General features: G+C 43.8%; 1 protein-coding gene across 1 annotated transcript in view; it reads right to left on the reverse strand.

Moving 5' to 3' along the window:
- Positions 1 to 15,805, reverse strand: part of RSU1 (Ras suppressor protein 1) — a 281,415-nt gene extending 265,610 nt beyond the window's left edge. The window contains exons 1-3 of the mRNA XM_082257310.1: positions 15,632 to 15,805; positions 4,154 to 4,269; positions 2,322 to 2,372 (exon numbers count right to left, since the gene is read on the reverse strand). Coding sequence (XP_082113436.1) covers positions 2,322 to 2,372; positions 4,154 to 4,262 — 160 coding nt within the window. The 5' untranslated portion in view covers positions 4,263 to 4,269; positions 15,632 to 15,805. The remainder of the gene's footprint in view (positions 1 to 2,321; positions 2,373 to 4,153; positions 4,270 to 15,631) is intronic.
- Between the last annotated feature and the right edge of the window lie 7,088 nt (positions 15,806 to 22,893).

Genomic DNA, 22,893 nt, shown 5'->3' on the forward strand with positions numbered 1-22,893 from the left:
TGCCATTTCTTCAGAGCCCTGTGCCGTGACTGGCAGCTCCCGTGCAAGTGACGTCACGTGGATCTGGCCAGTAATACAGTCGGAGTCCGTAGACCCGGAATGAAGACGGGTGAAGATGGATGCGGCCGGCAGCAGGGACAACGCAGGCTTCGTTGCGGGTAAGTGTCATATGTGCTAGTATGCTATGCATACTAGCACATTATGCATTTACTTTGTAGGGGGGGAAAAATAAAAATTTTTGAAGAGTTTACTTCCTCTTTAAACTTTGTCTAATACGGAAAAGAACTGTAAAAAAGTGAAAAACATTAAACTGCACAGGGCTGTAGGGCTCCCCCTAAAAATCTATACCAGACCCTTCGGTAATGAATAGATTTTATTCTATCTGGTTCCAAAAAAAAAAATTAAAGTCTTCATATTTTACTACATACCATATGCTGACAGAGGATGAAGCAGCTTGTTGACTGTGTTCTGGATCTGCTGATCAACATGGCAGACTGTGACCTTAAAACTAGGATCTGTTCTCTGGTTGGATGGCATTCTGCATGAAATTCCCTATTATCCTAGTTAAAACATTTGTTACCCATCACTACATATTCCTTATATGTCCCTGCTGTACCATGTACCTGTATGAGAAAGTATCCTGTTCTCTTTGTATAGCTTCCTTTATGTGAAATCTCTGGTGTTCCTGCCAGTCCCCTTGCTTTCTTAATAAAAACTGACCACACTAAGCAGGAGAACACACTGTGGTCAGTTCTCTTTATACCAGGAACTCAGTGTGCTCTCCTCCAATTGCCAGACATGTCCTGACACGCCCCTGCTACCCAGCCATTTACTGGGAGGCTCAGTGTACTGCTGCTTCCCGGACCCCCCCCCCCCCCCCCCCCAGCTCTTATGCAGCTGAGAAGAGAGGGAATGTGATCGCTTATAAAAAAAAAAAAAAAAAAAAAATCATAAATACCTTTTTTTTCCCCTTTTTTATATCTATACAAAAATGTTTTGCCTTTCATTTCTATTTTAAACTGAATAGGTTGTTTTACAAGGGGATTGTTTACTATCACTTTAATGTCCCTTTTCATTCATTCCAGATCAGTGTCTCACTAGGTGGTTAGGCCAGGATCAAAACAAAGTCAACAATTGCCATATCAATATGTCCTTAACCACTTGCCGACTGCCGCACGACTATTTACGTCGGCAGTCAGCCCCTCACAAGCAGAGTGACGTAGAACTACGTCGCTAGCCTGTGAGGGTCTAGGGAGAGAGCGCGTGCCCCCGGAGGCGCGCTCCCGTGTGATCACGGACCCCCCCCCCCCCCCCCCCCCCCCGCGCGTGTGACCGGCGGACCCCATGTCCGCCGGTCACTCAGCGATCGTCGGTGCAGAGGGAGAAAGGCAGGCGGCTGATGTAAACAAGCCGCCTGTCATTCTCCCCTGTGTAGAAACACTGATCATACGGTTCTATGTAGGACCGTTGATCACTGTTCCTACAGCTCAAGCCACAGCCAATCACAGTTAGAATCACGCCCCTGGGGACACACACCACCCCTCCCTCTCAAAAAAGTTAACCCCTTCACTGCCAGTGTAATTTTACAGTAACAGTGCATATGTATAGCACTGATTACTGTAGAAATGTCACTGGTAACCCCAAAAGTGTCAAAAATGTCAGTCAAGGGTCCGATCTGTCCGCCGCAATGTCACAGTACCGCAAAAATCGCAGATCGCCGCCATTACTCGTTAAAAAAAACAAAAATCTTTCCCTTTGTTAGTAAACGCAATAACTTTTGCGCAAACCAATCAAAATACGCTTTTTGCGATTTTTTTTTTTTTTAACCAAACATATGTAGCATAAAACAAATTGGATGAAAAAATTTTGATTTTGACATTTTTTTGGGGGGAATTTTATATAAAAAAATGAGAAAAATATTGTTATTTTTGCAAAATTGACGCTCTTTGTTTATAGCGCATGATCAAAAAAAAAAAAAAAAACCCGCACAGGTGATCAAATACCACCAAAAGAAAGCTCTGCTTGTGGGGAAAAAAAAGACGTCAATTTCGTTTGGGTACAGTGTCGCACGACCACGCAATTGTCCGTTAAAGTCACACAGTGCCGAATCGCAAAATAGGCCCTGGTCAGGAAGGGGGTAAAATCTTCCGGGGCTTAAGTGGTTAATTACATACCTTTTTTTTTTTGCATAGTAATAAATAGAGGGTTTCTAGGTTCAAACAGATCCAGAAGATGAATAACAGAAAATATTAAATCACAATCAGGCAGGTAAGTTATATTCTGGAATACACAAACAAAGTATGCTGGATCAATGTACTTACTGGTCAGCTTGTTGTGACTCAGGATGAGTTGGGTGATGTGGGACAGGGTGACTGTGAAATGAAACAGAAATGTCACAATTCATTTTAATCAGCAGGAAATGCACATAATCAGCAGCTATAAAGAAGCCTTGTAATACTGGCATTTGTATTTTTATACTTCAGTCTATTTTATTCCACATTTTCAAGATAATAGCACCCAGATGGAGGAAAATAATGTTACAATCATCTCACAACTACAGAAATTGCAATATGTATAAACCTACCTAATATACAGTATCTTAAAGTGTTACTAAACCAGGTTAATCCTCAGCTTTGTGTAAAAAGGCTGTTTGATCCTGCATGCACAGATCCTCCTCTTCTTCCACTGACTCCAAAACATGTCCGGATTAGACAGAGCCTTTGGAGTCAGGCTTGCTCAGTTTGGTGTGTATTGCTAGAGAGTTTTTTTTTTTTTCTTGAGAGGGTGCATGTGATCAGCACAGGGCCAATCAGCACTGTCCAGACAGAGGATCTGGGGGTCCTGCATCCTGATAGGGCAGCTCAATGCAGTATAAAAGCTCCTCCTACAAGCTTCACCAGGAACTTCTAACAGTCACAAGACTGCTATATACTGCTGATGAGAAAAGGTATTTAGTTTATATTTACTAAAATAATTGCATTTCCATGTTCTGTGTACTGTGGGAGACCAGATATAGTGAATGCAGGTTCCTGGGTTTAGTAACACTTTAGGGCAAGCTCAATTGCCTTCAATTACAGTGATCTGGAGTTAGCGGTGTTTTTAAAGTACAGCTTTAGCTGACATGATTTTGGTACCTTGACTTGCTTTCCAACACTCATGTTCACCAGTCTGAGTGCACTGCAGCCCCAGTGAAAATTACACTTTTCTAGATATAAAGGAAAATGTACCAGGCCCAAATACTGTCACATGGGGGTGGGCATGCATGAACCAACCATGGTGTATGGGCACTATATGCATGATAATGGAGGTCACGGCAGGAATCATGGGGAAACTGTTATATATTGACTATATAACTATAGAAGAGATTATTGGCACTTTTCCACTGCAAGTACCGGCTCGGCTCTACTCTACTCGGCCCTGCTTGGCCCCGTTTGCTTTTCCACTGCTGGTACCGCATGGTACGGTGTTGGAATGGTTTGGTACGGTATGGTTTGCTTTTCCACTAAAGTAGTACTAAAGTTAAGTGGGTGGGATAACAACGGGGTGGGTGGGATTCTCTGACCAATCAGTGGCTAGTAGTGACTGCATGCAAAGGATTGTGGGATATGGTACCGGGTATGGTACCTCTTGGAACCACAATCGAGTAGGTACTGTTTTTGAGAGCCGTACCGTTCGGGTCCATGCAGTGGAAAAGCGCCGCTGTACCATACCGAACCGTTCCTACAATATACCATGCGGCACCAGCGGTGGAAAAGCACAAAAGCGAGCCGAACCGTTCGTTTCCATGCAGTGGAAAAGCGCCATTAGTTTTACCGGAACTTCCTTATAAATGGTATTGGAGGGTGGGAAAAGTAAATAAAGGCACTGGTTTATTTTCATTCAAGTTAACTTCCGAAGTGTTTGAAGGGTTAAATGCACAGCTGTAAATCTTTTTTTTTCTTTTATAATATACCAATATTTAGTGTCTTTGGTCGGTTTTGGCCCATTCAGAATGATCAGGCTTCTTAATGCATGTAAAATGCACGATAACACATGCTGAACGCATAAGCATGAGCCTATCCTAAAACTTATCATAATTGACACCCAGGAACAGCATTGTGGGTAAACAGTATTTGGTACATAGCTTTAGGAAACTTGTATGAGCTCTACTTACACAGGCCAGGAACGTCCAGCATGTTAGTGATCCCTCGGTCACACATGTCAATTTCTGTGACATTTTTCTCCCTGCTCTCCTCCACTATCTTCTTCAAAGACTTGGACATCTTGCTACTGAAATGGAAAAGAAAACCATGAATATTGTGACAATACAGCTGGTTACGCAATAGAAACCCTAAACCTGTCCTGTACAGAAAAATCTGTCCCCACTGCGTCATTCACACGCCAGCCAAACCAGTGTGATGTTGCTCTGTCCATGTCTCCTTTCTATTTAATATGCAGCATCTTGACTGAGAAGGGAGCAACGCCATACAAGCAGAAAAGTACTCTCTATTTTGCTGGCAAGTTTTGCCAAGTTTCTGCCAGCAGCAGGATTACTAGTTTGACGTAGTCATTATTATTATACAAAATGTATATAGCGCTAACAGTTTATGCAGCGCTTTACACTATAAAGGGAGACAGTACAATTACAATACAGTTCAATACAGAAGGAATAGGAGGGCCCTGCTCATGCAGCTCACAATCTAAAAGGGAGGGGGAGGTGGTGCAAAAGGCAATAGCTGCAGCAGGATGATCTGATTAAGGGGGGCTTGGGTTTAGTTCCTAGATGGAGCTGGGGTAGGCTTCCCTGAATAAATGAGTTTCAGGGATCACCTAAAGGTGGACAGGATAGGAGCTGACCAGACATAATGGGGTAGGGAGTTCCAGAGGATGGGAGAGGCTCTGGAGAAGTCCTGGAGATGAGCATTGGAGAAGGTAACAAGGGAGCTAGAGAGCAGATGGTCCTTGGAGGAGCGGAGAGGACGATTTGGCCGATATCTACAAATGAGGTTAGTGATGTAGCTGGGGGCGATGTTGAAGATGGCCTTTTATGTTGTGGTTAGTATTTTGAATTTTATACGATGGGGTAGGGGAAGCCAGTGAATGGATTGGCAGAGAGGAGCAGCAGTCACGGATCGGTTAGTAAGGTGTATTAGTCTGGCAGCAGCATTCATAATAGACTGAAGGGGGGATAGCCTGTGTAAAGGTAGGCCAGTGAGTAGGGAGTTGCAGTAGCCAAGGCAGGAAATAATCCAAGGAGTGAATAGGTTGTTTTGTGGTGTCATTAGGTAGGAAGAGCCAAATTCTGGAAATGTTGGAGGATAAGGCGGGAAGATTTATCCAGTGATTGGATGTGGGGGCTGAAGGAGAGGTCAGCATCTAGGATTACACCCAGCACCCTGACATGTGTAGAGGGACCAATGGTTGTGCTTTTGATCTCAAAGGTATAGTCATGGGGAGGAGGAAATATTATGAGCTCAGTTTTAGAAAGAGTTTGAGGAAGTGGTGCGACATTATTATTAATATTATTAGAATAATACTACAGGATTTATATAGCGCCGACAGCTTGCGCAGCGCTTTACAACTCGAGGGTATAGAGTACAACTACAATACACTTTAATACAGTAGGAATCAGAGGGTCCCGCTCGTTAGAGCTTACAATCTAAGAGGGAGGGTCAAGAGATACACCAGGTAATAGTTGTGGGGGGGGGGGTATACTGATGGAGGAAATAAATGTACAGTTGTTAGGTGAGGGTCCGATAGGCTTCTCTAAAGAGATGTGTTTTCAGGGATCATTTGAAAGTGGACAAAGTAGGAGATAGGTCGACAGATTGGGGTAGAGATTGGGGTAGAGCATTCCAGAGGATGGGAGAGGCTCGGGAGAAGTAGTGGAGGTGAGCATGGGAAGAGGTGACAAGGGAGCTAGAGGAGGTCCTGGAAGGAATGAAGAGAATGATTTGGTTGGTATTTTGAGACCAAGTTAGTGATGTAGCTGGGGTGGGCCAGGTTATGGATGGCTTTGTAAGTTATGGTTAGTATCTTGAATTTAATTTGTAGGTTGAGTGGCAGCCAATGGAGGGATTGGTAAAGAGGGGTAGCAGAGACTGAGCGGTTTGTAAGGTGGATGAGCCTGGCAACAGTGTTCATGATGGACTGAAGGGGGGATGGGGGGGATAGCCTATTTAAAAGGTAAGCCAATGAGAAGGGAGCTGCAGTAATCGAGACAAGAGATGACCAGGGAGTGGATCAGAAGCTTTGTGGTGACATTGGTTAGGAAGGGGTGTATCTTGGAGATGATGTGGAGGTTGAGGCGGCAAGCTTTAGACAGCAACTGGATATGGAGCCAAAAGGATAGGCCAGGATTACACCTAGGACCTTGGCATGGGGGGATGGGTTGATAGTTACGCCATTGATTTTGACAGAGAAATCAAGGGAAGAGGAACGTGGGGGGAGGAAATATCATGGGCACGGTTTTGGATAAGTTGAGTTTGAGGAAGTGATGTGACATCCATGGCTGATATGCCTGTTAGTAAGTTGGTGATGCACGAGGAGACTGATGGAGTGAGCTGAGGGGTGGAGAGATTTAGGTGAAGACAGCGTAGAGATGATATTGAAAGCCATGATAGGCAATAAGATGGCCCAGGGAGGAGGTGTAGATTGAGAAAAAGAGAGGTCCAAGAACAGAACCTTAGGGGACCCCGGAGAAAGGAAGAGGAGAGGAGGCAGTGGAGTTGTAAGTAGCACTGAAGGTGCATTGGGATAGGTAGGACGAGAACCAGTAACGACTACTGGTCACAGAGTCCACTGTGTCAAAGGCAGCAGAGAGGTCCAGGTGAAGTACAGAACAGTATCCGTTGGTGTTAGCCATTAGTAGGTAGTTTGTGAGTTTAAGGAGAGCAGTTTCTGTGGCGTGTTGAGGGCGAAATCCGGACTGAAGGGGTTTAAGAAGGTTGTTCTTAGTCAAATGGTCACTCAGTCGGTTATAGACCAGTCGCTCAAGGAGTTTGGAGGAGAAGGAGATGGGGCGTAGAAGATTGTGGAGACTCCAGTGAGGGCTTTTTAAGGATGGGTGTGACTAGCGCATGTTTTAGAGAGTTGGGGGAAGATGCCAGAAGATGCGAGTTAGAGAGCGTAGAATAGAGTCATTGGGTGAGCGTAGCATTTGCGAGGGAGCAGGATCACGGGGACAGGTGGTTAGTGGAGTGTTAGGAAAAAGTCCACCAAACTTGTTAATACTAGCAGGTTTGAACGAGGTAAGTAATGGTTGTACCCGTTGAGATGGGGTGTTAAGTAGGGGAGATATCTGCACATTGGAAATCTCCTCGCGAATTGTATCGATTTTATTTTTTAAGTGATCATTGATCGTCGATCGCCTGGGCAGTGAGTGAGTTAGTGGGTGGAGTTGGTGGAGGACAGAGTAGAGAATTAAGGTAGAGAGGAGTTGACGAGGACTAGATGAGAATGTGTTAATGAGTGTGATAAAATATGATTGCTTGGCAGTGAGGAGGCAGGAATAGTATTTTAGAAGGGCAGATTTATATTGGTTGAAGTTTTCCTGGGACTTAGTCTTACGCCACTGGTGCTCAAGAGCGCGGCTACGTTTTCTGAGACTTCTGGTGTCACCTGTTTCCCAGGGTTGTAGCAGTCAGGGCTGGATTCTGCGTGCAGTAAAGGGGAGCAAGCTTGTCAGTGAGTTGTTTGTTATAGATGGAAGTGGCTAGGTTGGGGCATGACAGGGTTGAGATTTTGTCATATATATGGTCAGTAGCAGAGTAGAGAAGGGTTAAGGTGGCGAAGATTTCTACGGGTAATTGTAAGGTGGTTGGAGGGAGAGGAGGTGGAAGGCAGGGAGAGAGTGAAACTAAAGGTGGGAGAGGATCGTTGAAGAAGAGGTTGCACAGAAAGGAGAAGACAAGATCAAGGGTGTTGCCAATGGGAGTGTGTAGGAGCCTGTGTCTATTGCTTCAGGTCAAGAGATGAGGTTAGACTGAGAAGTTTAGAAGCAGTAGTAGTATTAGCATTAACAGGGATGTTGAAGTCGCCGAGAATGATAATGGGGATTTAAGAAGGGAGAAAGAAGGGTAGCCAGGCAGAGAAGTCATCATAAAATAGAGTACAATGCACCTCAAAAGAGGAGAATGTCAGAGAGGGAGGGGGGTGAAGTACCTGACAGGTGCTGCAAGGGGCTAGAAGGATTCCCACTCCACCTCCCTTCTGTCCAATTGGTCTGGGGGAGGGAGTCCAGAGAAGGCCAACATGGGAGAGGAAAGCAGGAGAAGTAGTATCGGAATCATGAAGCCAGGTTTCGGTAATGGCGAGTAGGTTAAAGGAATTTGTGATGAAGAGGTTGTGGAGGGAGGAGAGTTTGTTACAGACAGAGTAGGCATTCCAGAGGGCACAGGAGAAGGGGAGGCTGGTTTTGGGAAGAAGAGGAATGGAGAATAAGTTCTATGGGTTGCGGCTGCTGCCAGAGGGTGTAGGGGTTAAAGCTGGGTTCACACCTATGCAGTATGCTTTTCACTGTGTGTTTTGCGCACGCGATTTTGCTGCGATTTGCGTTTTACATTTTTATATGCTTTTTTTTTTTGGCCAATTTGTTGTTGGGCAGATAAAAAAAAAAAAAAAAACACAAAAAACGTGTTATACTTACCTGCTCTGTGTAATGGTTTTGCACAGAACAGTCCTGATTCTCCTCTTCTGGGGTCCCTCTGATGCTTCTGGCTCCCCCTGCCTTTAGAGTGCCCCAAAAGCAAGCTGCAAAGTATAGTATAGACTGATCGACCAATATCGTTTTTTCATTGTCGATACCGATATTTTGGTCATCGCATATCATTTAAAACTTTGCAAAATAAACACAAATTTCTACATAAATCTGTTACTGAACATGTAAAACTTTAACAATTTTAACATTAAGGGCTCATTCTTCACACCTTAACTGCATGAGAACTGATAGGAAAACTTCAATTGCAGGGACATTTAAGTTTCACATCATTCTTTATTGTGCATTAATGCATAATAAAGTGCTGCAGTAGTGCACTCAATCACTGCAATCATTTTAAATCCCTACTGCAGTGCAGTCAGTGCAAAACTGCTAGCAAAAAGCTAGGCAACACAACAGCTACACAGTGGATTGGACTGGAGTCAGTGGACTGCCTCTGCAGTAGGGCACTCACTCACTGCAATAATTTTAAATCCCTATTGCACTACTGCAGTAGTGATTTTAAAAAATGATTGCAGCAGCGAGTGGCGCACTACTGCAGCAGTAGTCCATTGGACTCCAATCCACTGTCTAGCTTTTTTTCCTAGCAGTTTTGCACTAACTGCAGCGCAGTCAGTGCAAAACTGCTAGAAAAAGTAGCTAGACAAAAGCTAGACAGTGGAATGGAGTGGACTCAGTGGACAGACACTACTACTACTACTACTACTACACTTTCAAATCAATACTCACAGTTAAAGCGGAGTTCCAGCCATTTCACTCATCTGTCCAACGGTCCAGCAATGCGGCCGCCCGAAGCCTCGATCCTCTCCCTCGGCATCACTGCTGTGGGCACCCGGCTGTGACAGTTTGCGGCTTCACGACTGGGTACCCACTGCGCATGCGCGAGTCGCGCTGCGCGTCTTGATTGGCCGGCAATCTTCTGGGACCTCTGACATGTCCCAGAAGATTGCAGGGAGGGAGGGAGAGAGGAGAACTTCCGCTCAGGGCGCCGCGGGTACCTAGTTTTGACAGGCACCCGCTCCCCCCCAAAAAAATGACATGCCAAATGTGGCATGTCAGGGGGTTAGAATACCTAAAGCGGAAGTTCCACTTTTGGGTGGAACTCCGCTTTAAGTAGAATATCATAGTGCAGAAAGCATAACATTTCAGCATGTTCACCAGTTAAACGGCTTCTTTTCTTTTCATAAATTGCTGCCACTTCACTAAAAACACGCTCACTTGGTAGCGAAGGAGGAGGAGCAGAAAGGTATCTTCTAGCATGAGAAGAAAGTCTTTTGTAGCATGCCTCATTTTCTTTCCACCACTGAAAAGGATCACTTTTTCTGTCAATTACTGGTTCCTTCAAAATAGAGATGAAGTTCATCATCCAGGCTCATTATTGCAGATTCTGATAAATCCTCCGCATGAGGCCCCAATAAAACACTGAACATGACAATCTATTTCACCACAATGAATTTTCTCTTCTGTCCGTTGTCTTTTTGGACATTTTTCTCCTGCATCCTGCTCCACATCAGAAACCTTCTCTTCTTGACTTTTCTTTTTGTCAGGAGGAACCTCCTGCACCTTCTGTTGAACTTGAATCTCTTCTGTCAGACATTTTTTTTACTTGGCCAATACATCATCAGAAGAGAAAGGATGGTTCTTGTATCGAGGATCCAAAAGACATGCAAACACAACATTTTTATTCTGCTCATGCTTCTCAAACCGTTTGGCAAGGCTGCCCCTCATGGCCTGCCTACATGCTTTAATGCCATGTGTGTTGGGTCCTTCCCGTTGAAGAAGCATCTTCGGCACTCTCACACATGGGATGACAGAGGACACAGATGAGTCGTAATGACTCACCTCTAGTGTCACTTCCTCAATGGGTATGAGCATCTCTATAATGTTGGCTACTATGTCCCACTGATCAGCAGTAGGACAAGAATGTCCTCCAAGTCCATATTCACCAGAATATATAGTGAGAGCTCGCTTCTGCTCCAGCATCCTTTGTAACATGTGTAGCGTTGAGTTCCATCATGTTGGAACAGCCTGTATCAAGTTGTTTTTGGGTAGGCCAAGGTCTTTCTGAATGCACCTCAGTCGCTGCTTGGCAAGAATAGAATGGTGGAAATGGCCTGCGCACTTCTTCAGCATGCTAATAATGTCAAGCAATGCTTTCTGTTTTGACAGACCCATCATTTACCACAAGTTGGAGGGTGTGTGCCATGCAACTGAGGTCTGACACTTCAGCAAGTTTAACCATGTTCGCACCACTGTTTCGCAGCACAAGCATCACTCGGTCTTTGGTGATTCCCCATTCTTCTAGCATGCCTAGAAACATTCCTCTAATGTACTCCCCAGTGTGGGACCCTTGCATCACTTTTGTATTCAACACCAAATGCCTTCTTGTCCATCCGCTGTCAATGAAGTGGCATGTAAGACTCATTAGTGATTCTGTTTGTCCTGACCAGCAATCAGTCGTGAATGAGAGTGAGTTGCCTGCATTCTCTGGTTGCAGCATAGCCTTTACTTTGTCAACAATCTTTTGGTGAATCTTTTGCAGCATTTCAGTTCGATAAAATTTGTCACTCTTCAGTATGTACCTTGGCTCAAGCATGGACAGCAACCGCTTAAATCCAGAGTCAGACACCATTATAAATGGCTGGTTATCAGTGACCATCATCTCTGTGATTACTCTGTCCAGCAGTTGGGATCTTCCATCAGATTTTTGCCATCTGTTTTTTTTCTGAAACATATCTGTTATTGTTGCCTGTGATAGTGATGTTTCACCTTGTGATTCATTTTGTTTTTCCTGTCCTGCATTATACAATTCAATATGATGAACTCTTAGATGGGCCCAAAGATTAGACGTATTTTTGTTTTTTGCCGTTTTTGATCCCATGCCTACATTGTTTTTGCAAGTGTTGCACAATGCTGCTGTTTTCCTAGAGATTGAGAAGAGAAATAGTCCAGACCACACTTTTAATTTTTCTATCTCCATCCCTCTCCATTGAAACTTGAAAAGACACTAATATAGGCTTAAACAAAATGGCTGGATGGCACCCTGTGGTGATGAGTGGCTGGCACCCTTTGGTGGGTGGCTGGCTCGCACCCCGTGGTGGCTGGCTGGCACCCCATGGTGGCTGGCTGGCACCCCATGTGGTGGGTGGCTGGCAAGTACAGGCCCAGGGCCAGTGGGTGGCTGGCAGGTACAGTCAGGCAGGGCTTGTGGCTGGCTGGTAGGCCTGTGGGTGTGTGGGACTGGGTGGCTGGCTGGCACCAGGCAGCTGTGAGTGGTGGGTGTCCGTGGTGGCTGTGTTACATGTGCACTGTGTCTGTGACTGGTCTTTGATAGAACTAGAAGATCACTCACTGTCCCGACCAACTGTGTGCATTGTGGCCGTGGCGGGTAAAACACACTAAAAAGGCCGCAGAAGCTGCCCAGTGCGGGGAGGAGCGTTGCAACATACACAATGACGTCACGGCAATATCGGTAAATCCAAAGGCCGATTCGGATATATCGGGGGAAAGTGCATATCGGCCCTTGATATTTCGGTGTATTGCCGATAATCGGTCCATCTCTAGTATAGAGTGCCCCTATAGCAAGGTTAAAAAACTTCTGCCTTTAAAACCACTCACTTTTTGCTCAGGACCACATGTCCCATGAGGCATTGCTCTGAGTCCTCATACATTCACATTAACAAGTTCTAAGGCATTTACTGACATGTATGGATGGTGTACTGAGCTATATTGTGTGCTTCACTGTGTCTTCTGTAAACAAATAATGCATTCTGTATGCAGGCCAACTAATCATCTGACCAACTAATCGATTATGAAAATAGTTGACCACCAGAAGCTTCAGCTCCCCTTGGTCTAAAAATTACATAAAACCCCCAAAACATTATATATTTGATGAAAGCAGAATAAAATAGTGGTAGTTGCAATTTTTTATGACACACAGTATTACCCATAGGTCAAGGAAATGCAACATTTTAGTAAAAAACTAACGTTAATTTTAGGGCACACAAATGCAATGAATTACCCAATTTTTGGTCAAATATAAAAAGATGAGGTTGCACCGAGTAAATTGATACCAAACATATGAAACCCTAAATTTGCATGCGCCTGTGAAATGGAGACAAACTTCAGTACCCTATATTTTATGTAGGGGACACTTTAAAAGCCCCCTAATAGGTCATCATTTTAGTATTATGGAGGTCTGATGCTAGAAATCTTGCTCTTATTTCGGCGTGAACCGCTAAATGGAACATGCGTATCGCAATTGACGTTTTCATGCGTAAGTGCCCCCAAAGTGTGCATTTACGTTCGTACGTTTGTATATGTGGGAGTCCTTATAACATTTTTGAGAGGAAGATTTTATGTGCTTGGGTGCGACTTTAATTTTTGCCAATTGAATTAAAACATTTTTTTTTTAACTTTTTTTTTTTTTTTAATCACATAAATGGACATCTGAAGGGACACTAAAAGATTGTGTTTGAAAGACTACTGCGCAAATACAGTTTGACAAAAAGGATTGCAATGACCACCATTTCATTCTCTAGGCTAGGGTCTCTGCTAAAAAATGTGTATATATATATATATATATATATATATATATATATATATATATATATATATATATATAAATAAAAATGTTTGGGGGTTCTAAGTAATTTTCTAGCAAAAATAAAAAGGATTTTTACTTGTATACAAATAGTGCCAGAAAAGGTTGTGTCTTTAAAGCGGAGTTCCACCCCAAAAATAGAACTTCCGCTCATCTGCTTCCTTCCCCCCTCCGGTGCCACATTTGGCACCTTTCAGGAGGGAGGGGGGGGGGGGGGAACGGGTACCTGTTTATGACAGGAGCCCTTCCCCACTTCTGGGAGACAGCGCCGTCCTTTGGAAGTTCCATCCCCTTTCTCCTTCCCCTGCCGTCGAGCCAATGAGAACACACATGTGCAGTAGGGAACTGGCTATGAAGCTGAAAGGCTTCACTGCTGGTCTCCCTTAGAGGGAATGGCGGAGGTGCAGGGCCGGTGCTTCCACTAGGCAAACTAGGCAGCTGCCTAGGGCGCATTGCCACCTAGGGGCGCTGCCACGAGTCAGCATTCTCTCTCCATCATGAATGATCCTTGGGAGCTGAGGGGAGGTGCGGCAGTGGTGGATGAAGAAGGGACAGAGGAAGATGCCAGGTGTCTGGGGCATTGGCGGAACTACCAGGCCCTGGATTTCCACCATTGTTGGGGGGGGGGGGGGGCCCAAGAGGCAGGAAGGGAGCCCACCGGAGTGCTGCCTGCATAATGATCCTCTTCATCTGGAGCTGAGCGGCCTTAACCCTGGGCAGGACGTGACTCTCTACACTGAGCTGGTGGGCAGCCGTTCATTTCCCTGGGTCGGTATTAAGCAGGGAGCGGAGGAGAGCTGAACCTGAGCCAGAGCTTGGCACTGGAGAGCGGCACCTTTACTGGAGCAGAAGCGACGAGGTACCGGAATGGTTTGAGGAGGTTGGTGATGAAGGATGTGCAGAGCTCTCCGACTGCTGCTTCTCCCCCCACCAGGAGCAAGTTGGAGCTGTGGTGAGCACTGTGGTCCAGGAGAGGAGCGTCCTGGGATAAGGAATAAGCAGGATCATGGTGAAGGAGGGCAGAGTGCGGCCACTCTCTTCATACTGCCCAGTGAGTGTCCCCAGAACAGGGAATCAGGGTCCCTGGGTGTGACATGGAGTATCCCTGGTGTGAAAGAGAATTGGGGTCACCAGGTGTGCCATGGGGAATCAGAGTCATAAAGGTATGACATGGGGGATAGGGGTCACGAGTGTAACAGGGGTTCGGGGTCACCACGTGTGGAATGAGGAATTGTGACCCCTTGGTATGCCATGGGGGATTGAGGTCCCCAAGTGTGACATGGAGGAACATCAGGGTCCCCAAGTGTGACATGGAGGAACATCATGGTCCCCAGGTGTGACATGGAGGAACATCAGGGTCCCCAAGTGTGACATGGAGGAACATCAGGGTCCCCAGGTGTGACATGGAGGAGCATCAGGGGCCCCTGGTGTGGCATAGAAGAACATTGGGATCACTGGGTATGACAGCACGACATGGAGGAACACAGAGGTCCCTGGGTGTGACATGGAGGAACATCGGGGTCAGTGGGTATGACAGCACAACGTGGAGGAATATTGGGGTCCCAGAATGTGACATGGGAAAACATTAGGGTCCCTGGGTGTGACATAGGGGGGACATCAGGGTCCCCAGGTGTGACATGGAGGAATATGGGGGTCACTGGGTATGAAAGAATTACATGGAGGAACCATCAGATCAGGGTCACTGAATATGACATAGAGGAGTTTTTAAACCCTTCCCTTTCTGTTTTATTTTTTTTTTGGGGGGGCGCGAGTAGCTGGTCTCGCCTAGGGCGTAAAATAGTCTAGCACCGGCCCTGCGGAGGTGGCAGCACCCGGCAGCTGGGGTGCTGACATTGTAGGCTCCCTGGAGAGGTAAGTGTCTAAATATAAATATTAAATATAAAAAAGTCAGCAGATACAGTATTTGTAGAGTATCTGTAAAGTATTTGTAGAGTATTTGTAGCTGCTGACTTTTAATTCTTTTTTCCACAGCTGGAACACCGCTTTAAGTGGACAGTCCATGTCCGGAGTGAGTGGGTGAGGGTGGCTACATTCCTACATACATTGCACCATAGAGAATGTAGTCACCCTGTACAGGAAGTCTGATTACAGCAACACAAAATAAAAAGGGATTTGGGGATGAGGAATGGAAGGGACTGTGCTGAGCTAGGAATATATACTGGAATAGAATATTATAAAGCAGAGTTCAGGAAACTATCTGTAACTCTGCTGACTGTACTGGGAAGTTCTATTCCTGGAGTTCTCCTTACAGTACAATAAATCCATTCCTGTGTTATTCTATGTGTGACCCCCTCAGTCCTCCCCCGCCTTACCCGCAGTGCTCGGTGTCCCCGGTGCTGGTAGGAGGGATGTGGAAGGATAAGGAGGTAGGTGTAGGGATGCGGCTCACACCCGGATAGACAGGAAGTGTCCTCAGGCGGTGGAATCACTCACTCTCCTAATAAGGCAAATTCCACTCTACTCTCCGGAGCCAGGCGGCGCTGGGTACACAGCACGCCACTCTGACCAATCAGCGAGCAGCATGAGATCACTTTCTTTTACTTGTATCCAGTGAGAGGCAATGGAACGCAGAGGCAGCCAATGAGAGTTGAGCGGGGAGGATGCGGCTACATTGTAACTCGCTGGCTGGGAGGAAGTTCTCTGTGACTTGTGTTTATCTTCCGCTATGCTATCACTCTTCTATCAACCTCTTCTGTTCTCTATGGGGCGGGGCTAAGGGTTTATTATATGATCTGAGGAGCCAAATAGGAATACAGTGTAACGGCTGTACCGGAGAAGAGGAAGGCTGGGTGATACATTGCACACTCCGTGGCAGAGATGAGAGAGATACTTTCTTTGCTGTATTTTCTTTTTGCTTTTTTAACCACTTGAACACCAGGCTTTTCCTGGCATTTTTTGTTTACAAGTTTAAATAGTTTTCTTTTTTTTGCTAGAAATAAATTAACCCCCAAACGTTAAACGTTTTTTTTTTTTTTTTTTTGTTAGCAGAGACCCTAGGGAATAAAATGGCAATCCTGGCAATTTTTTTATGCCACATGATATCTGTGCAGTGGTCTTGCAAACGCAATGTTTTTGGAAAAAATGCAATGGCACTTTTTGTTTACAAGTAAAAATCTGTATTTTTTTTTGCTAGAAAATTGCCTTGGAACCCCCCAAAAAATTATATATATATATATATATATATATATATATATATATATATATATACCACAGAGGTGGTCAAACACCACTAAAAGAAACTATTTTACTGAAATGATTCTGGCGCTGTCGTGGGAACGTTATATACAATTCTACCCCTGATGCTACTCATACAGTAACTGGTACCTCAAACAGTTTAGTTAGACAATAGTTATACAATGGACCCTGAAGAAGTCATGTGGTATGGTGACGTAACGCGTAGGGTGTACACGGAAGCACACTACTGGAAGTGACGTTACGGGACACAGTCGCGAGTCCTGCGGCACTGCGGCACACAAACAGGCAGAAAAAAGTTATCTTAAATTTAAGTTACTATGTTTTTTAATTAATAAAATGTTTTAAATACTACACCATGATGGCCCCATTATTTTGAGATACGAGGCAGAAGAAAAGAGATAACGGTGTACAAAGATCTTTGGTACCCCAGGGAGGTGAAAGAGCACTCGAAGCCCCGCAATAAGCTGAAAATACAACCAAGCTAAGACAGGAGTTGAAAAATGGTCTGGCAATGATAACAGAGGCGCATTATTTGCAGCATTAAGGTGAGCGGTTAGCACACTTAAAATTGGCTGTCACTGAACAGCACTTTTATTCATAAGGTTTAGAGGTGGAAGAGATCTATTATAATCCACTGAAGTGGAAAACTGGGACATTGTCACTTTTCCATATCTGGACACAGAAGCACCTTTGTTTAATATTGATTAGTTTTGTCTTAATAATTTGTAGAATAAATTGGAATAAGAACAATTTAAGTTATTTTGTGAATTATAGGCACTTGCACCTGGAAGAATCAACACCAGCACTTGCACTAGGATTAATGTATACCATTGTGGGATTATTGCACAATCCTACAATGTACTGAGTTCTATGCAATTTATATTTATATATAGATTTATGCACTTTATACTTATTTATAGGTGATACCAATGTACTTTATATTTATTTAGATACATGATTTGTCACACATTAATCACGATGCACATTTATTTATTCTATTAATTATTGTTTTACCTTTTAATTGCACATCAGCGATTGTCATATTTATTTACAGTTAAGATCTAATAGTGCACATATTTATCATTTATTGATTTTTCGTATATTTAAAGAGGAAGTAAACCCTCCTCTACAACTTGTACCTATAGGTAAGCCTATGATAAGGCTTACCTATAGGTACTGTAAATATCTCCTAAACATGTACTGTTTAGGAGATATTTACCGTACATGCAGCCAGTGACGTCACTGGCGCATGTGCTCTGAAGGAACGGCCGCTCGTGCCGTTCCTTCAGAGTCCCGTGCCGTGACTGTCGGCTCTCGCGCACGTGCGTGGGAGTGACGTCACCGCGGCTCCGGCCAATCAGATGGCCGGATGCCGCGATCCCGGAAGACGGGCGACTGGACATGTCGCCCGTCATAGAGGTGAGTGAGCGGCACGGCGGGGGCTCGTTCTAAGGTAAGTATTTCATAATGAGCTAGTATGCGATGCATACTAGCTCATTATGTCTTTCTCTTGCAGGGTGAAAGAAAAAAAAATGCGAGTTTACAACCTCTTTAAGATCCAATAGTGGACATATTCATTATTGAACAATTATTGAATATTTATGAGTTTTTGAATAGGGGGTTATACCCTGAGATTATAAGTCGCAATTACCACCCTTGAAGCGCAGTACTTCCCCCCCCCCCCCTCCCACCACCTAAAGAAAGCTTTATTTGTGGGAAAAAAAGGACATACATTTTATTTGGGTACAGCATCGCATGACCACGCAATTGTCAGTTAAAATAACGCAGTGCCGAATCGCAAAACATGGCCTGGTCTTTAATTATTATTATTATCATACAGGATTTATATAGAGCCAACAGTTTGCGCAGTGCTTAAGAGGGGTAAAACCGTCCGGTCCTTAAATGGTTAAAGGAGCAGTTTTTTTTATTGATGAAACAATACAAATAAAAAATTCCTTTAAAGAGGAAGTAAACTTTCCTGGTTTGTTTGTACCTATAGGTAAATCTATAATATGGCTTACCTATAGGTACTGTAAATAACTCCTAAACCTGCACTGTTTAGGAGATATTTACTATATACGCCGCCAATGATGTCAATGGCGCATGCGCTCTGAAGGAACGGCCGCCTGTGCAAAGAATACTTGTTCATTATGCCTTTGGTCTACATGTTTTTTTGTTTTTTTTTTATGTTTTCCTAGGGTTTACAACCTCTTTAAATATAAAAAAAAAAAAATACATTTAATTAGTTTTTTCCTGCAGGCTTTCTTTATTTAGTAAATAATGGCTTGGGGATCCAATCTGTACGATAAGACCACAATTTAGTGCAGACCAAGATTAAGGGCTCTTTCACACGGGCTTTCCGTGTGAAAGGTCCGCTGCGGGACTTTTTTTTTTTTTTTTTCACGGAGCGGATGACATTTCTGTCATCCGCTCCGTAGGTCCGCATATCATCCCATCCGTTTGCGGATGATATGAGGACCTAATGTAAGTCTATGGGGATTGCGGATGTCAGCGGATGACACCGCTGACATCCGATTTTCCTTCCTTTCCGTTTTTTCAACGGAACAAAAATAGGATTTTTTCAGTTCCAAAAAACGGAACAGAACTGACAGGAGGAAAATCGGATGTCAGCAGATGGTATTCCGCTGACATCCGCAATGCCATAGACTTACATTATGTCCGCAAATCATCCGCAAAAAAATAGGATGATTTGCGGACATACGGAGCGCCCGTGTGAAAGGGCCCTAACAATTTTTTTTTAGATAAAGTCTGATGTTTCTTTCTCAGACTTTGGTCAGAAGTAACAGGTGCAGAAAAATGAGGCTTTTGGGTGTTGGTGGTGCCTTCACAGCGTAACCCTATAGAGGTACTTTTGATACAAGCAAGAATTGGCTTTGTTGTCAAAAATTGCAATTTGATGCCCTGGTCAAACAATTTATTCAGTTTAAAATAATAAAAAGGCAAATGTTTGTGTATATACATAAAAAAAAATTATAAATACCCTTTTTTATTTTATTTTTTGATGACATAATCTGTTCTCAGCTGCATAAAGAGCTTGGAGAGGTGGGGGTGGCAAAACAGCAGCACACTGATCTTCTCAAGGGAATAGGTCAGCACAAGTTTGTCAATTGTAGGACAGGCTGGCTTTTCTCCCACCACAGCCAGAAAACTGACCATACTGGGATGGATGTGCTCCCATGCCTATTGTGGTTAGTTTGAAATAGGAAAGCAGGGGGCTGGCAGGATCACTAGGTAAAGCACACAAAGGAAGCAATACAAAGAGAACAGGATACTTTTTTTTAAACACATATAAGGTATAAGGTACAACAGACACATATAAAGAATATGAAATGTTGATGTAATATATTCTTTAACCAGTTGCAGACCGCCCGCCACAAATATATTGCGGCAGGCTGGCTCGGCTGCGCCAATGATTTTGGCCTGGACCTGTTTATCGGTTCTGACCAATGGCAGAACATCCTGTGCCCATGTAATGTAAACAAAGGCACAGGATATGATGTCATCTCCTCTCCTGGAGTTATTTTCGGTTCCAGTGTGAGAGAAGATAACATTTATCGTGAGTACACAATCAGCACACTGACACCAGTACACATAGGCGCACTTTTAACCCCCTGATCACCCCCTAATTAAGCCTTTCACTCCCCGTCACAGTGTACACTATATAGTATACAGATAAAATTTACTGATCACTGTATTAGTGTCACTTGTGATATCAGTTAGTGCAAGGAGGCAGTTAGTGGTAGTCCCAGATAGGTTTAGGGTCCCCGCCATATATCCCCCAATAAATATTTAACCCCCTGATCAACCCCTGTTAATTCTTTCACAGTGTACACTAATTACAGTATAGTGTCACTTGTGACTTCAGTTACTGTGATAGGCAGTTAATGGTAGTCCCAGATAGGTTTAGGGTCCCCGCCATATATCCCCCAATAAATATTTAACCCCCTGATCAACCCCTGTTAATTCTTTCACAGTGTACACTAATTACAGTATAGTGTCACTTGTGACTTCAGTTACTGTGATAGGCAGTTAGTGGTAGTCCCAGATAGATTTAGGGTTCCTGCCATATATCACCTAATAAAGATTTAACCCCCTGATCACCCCCAGTTAACCCCTTCATTGCTCTCTCACAGTGTCACTATTATAGTGATCTTTTTTTCTGATCACTGTATTAGTGTCACAGGTGACATCAGTTAGTGTTAACGTTAGTTAGTGTCAATCCATGACAGCGTCATATTGCCCGCCACATATTTAGTAATACATTTTAACCCGATGATTTCCAGTGACACACACACACTATACACCTCCATTACTAGTATAGTGTCTGAACGGATCGATATCTTTGATCTGATCAGAACTACAGTCAGGTCCATAAATATTGGGACATCGATACAATTCTAGTCTTTTTGGCTCTATACACCACCACAATGGATTTGAAATAAAACAAACAATATATGCTTTAACTGCAGACTTTCAGCTTTAATTTGAGGGTATTTACATCCAAATCAGGTGAAAGGTGTAGGAATTACAACAGTTTGTATATGTGCCTTCCACTTTTTAAGGTACCAAAAGTAATCGGACGATTGGCTGCTCAGCTGTTCCATGGCCAGGTGTGTGTTATTCCCTCATTATCCCATTAACAAGGAGCAGATAAAAGGTCCAGAGTTCATTTCAAGTGTGCTATTTGCATTTGGAATATGTTGCTGTCAACTCTTAATATGAGATACAAAGAGCTGTCACTATCAGTGAAGCAAGCCATCATTAGGCTGAAAAAACAAAACAAACCCATCAGAGAGATAGCAAAAACATTAGGTGTGACCAAATCAACTGTTTGGAACATCCTTAAAAAGAAAGAACGCACCGGTGAGCTCAGCAACACCAAAAGATCCGGAAGACCACGGGAAACAACTGTGGTGGATGACCGAATAATTATTTCCCTGGTGAAGAAAACACCCTTCACAACAGTTGGCCAGATCAAGAACACTCTCCAGGAGGTAGGTGTATGTGTGTCAAAGTCAACAATCAAGAGAAGACTTCACCAGAGTGAATACAGGGGGTTCAGCACAAGATGTAAACCATTGGTGAGCCTCAAAAACAGGAAGGCCAGATTAGAGTTTGCCAAAAAAGCCTTCACAGTTCTGGAACAACATCCCATGGACAGATGAGACCAAGATCAACTTGTACCAGATTGATGGGAAGAGAAGAGTATGGAGAAGGAAAGGAACTGCTCATGATCCAAAGCATAACACCTCATCAGTGAAGCATGGTGGTGGTAGTTTCCTATTGGTTATAAAATCAAAAATCTCCATAGCAGCTGAGGAAAAGATAAAATCTTGGGTGATATTAAACAAAGGGCCTCGCGCTTTTGGATTAGTGTTAATATGTGTAAAATCAAAGTATGTTAGTTTATGTGCTGCTGCTAATAAAAAGGTAACTGTGCCTTTAAATCATACAAATCAAATAGTGTCAGCGCGGCTGTAAAAATGTCCACATGTAAATAAATAAATGATAAGCTGCAAAAAAGTGCTATTGTGCCAATAGTATGCAAATGAGCTGACTCAGTGCAATGCCACTGTAATTAATATCATATGCAAATACAATAGTGCAATTAAAAATAAAACATAATCAGTCCATCAAAGTGCTCTTAGTGTTGTTTATGGTCCTTAAAGTGCTCCACATGTGCTGACTGTGCTCCCCTTTGGCGTCCCCACTCACCGGAAAGACTTAGGAAATAAGCCTGTGTATATAATAAGAATAGCTCCTGGTCACGTCTGGGCTTCAAGGGAAATATACGATGCAACGTCCTGGCAAGAGTTGGTTTAATGCTCCCCGTGTACCAAATAAAAAAGAGGATACTCCATGGTGACAGCACTTATGCAAAACGTATTTGTAAATAAAATATCCAATTACATAAAGGTATAAAAAGTTCCTCCTATGTGTGCGGCTCGGTGGTTCCGGTGGTTATCCGGCATGCGTTCCACCGGCCGGAAATGACATTGTACGCTCGGTATCACTAGACCTAGCACTGATTTGTTTATTATGACAGCAACAGCGTTTGCTCTCACCATATACGTAATCAATGATTGTAGCGCTGTAGGAGGTAATTTCGCCAACGCAGTTAAAAAGAGCATATATGGCAAAGCATAGTGGATGGGGTGGACAGAGGGCAGATCTCCCCTATGCTTCGCCATATTTATTTTAACACTTATCTTGGCAGAGATTTCTTCTCAACATATGCAAAACACTCAACATGCCTCTCAGCAATTAGCTTAGGGTGTCTACTCTCCAAAAAGGGGTAATTTGGGGAGGTTTTGTGCTGTCTTGGCATTTCATGGCCTCCGAAACTGTGACAGGTAGT

The sequence above is a fragment of the Pelophylax lessonae genome (genome assembly GCF_965119305.1).
Source record: "Pelophylax lessonae genome assembly, chromosome: 5".
NCBI lineage: Eukaryota > Metazoa > Chordata > Amphibia > Anura > Ranidae > Pelophylax > Pelophylax lessonae.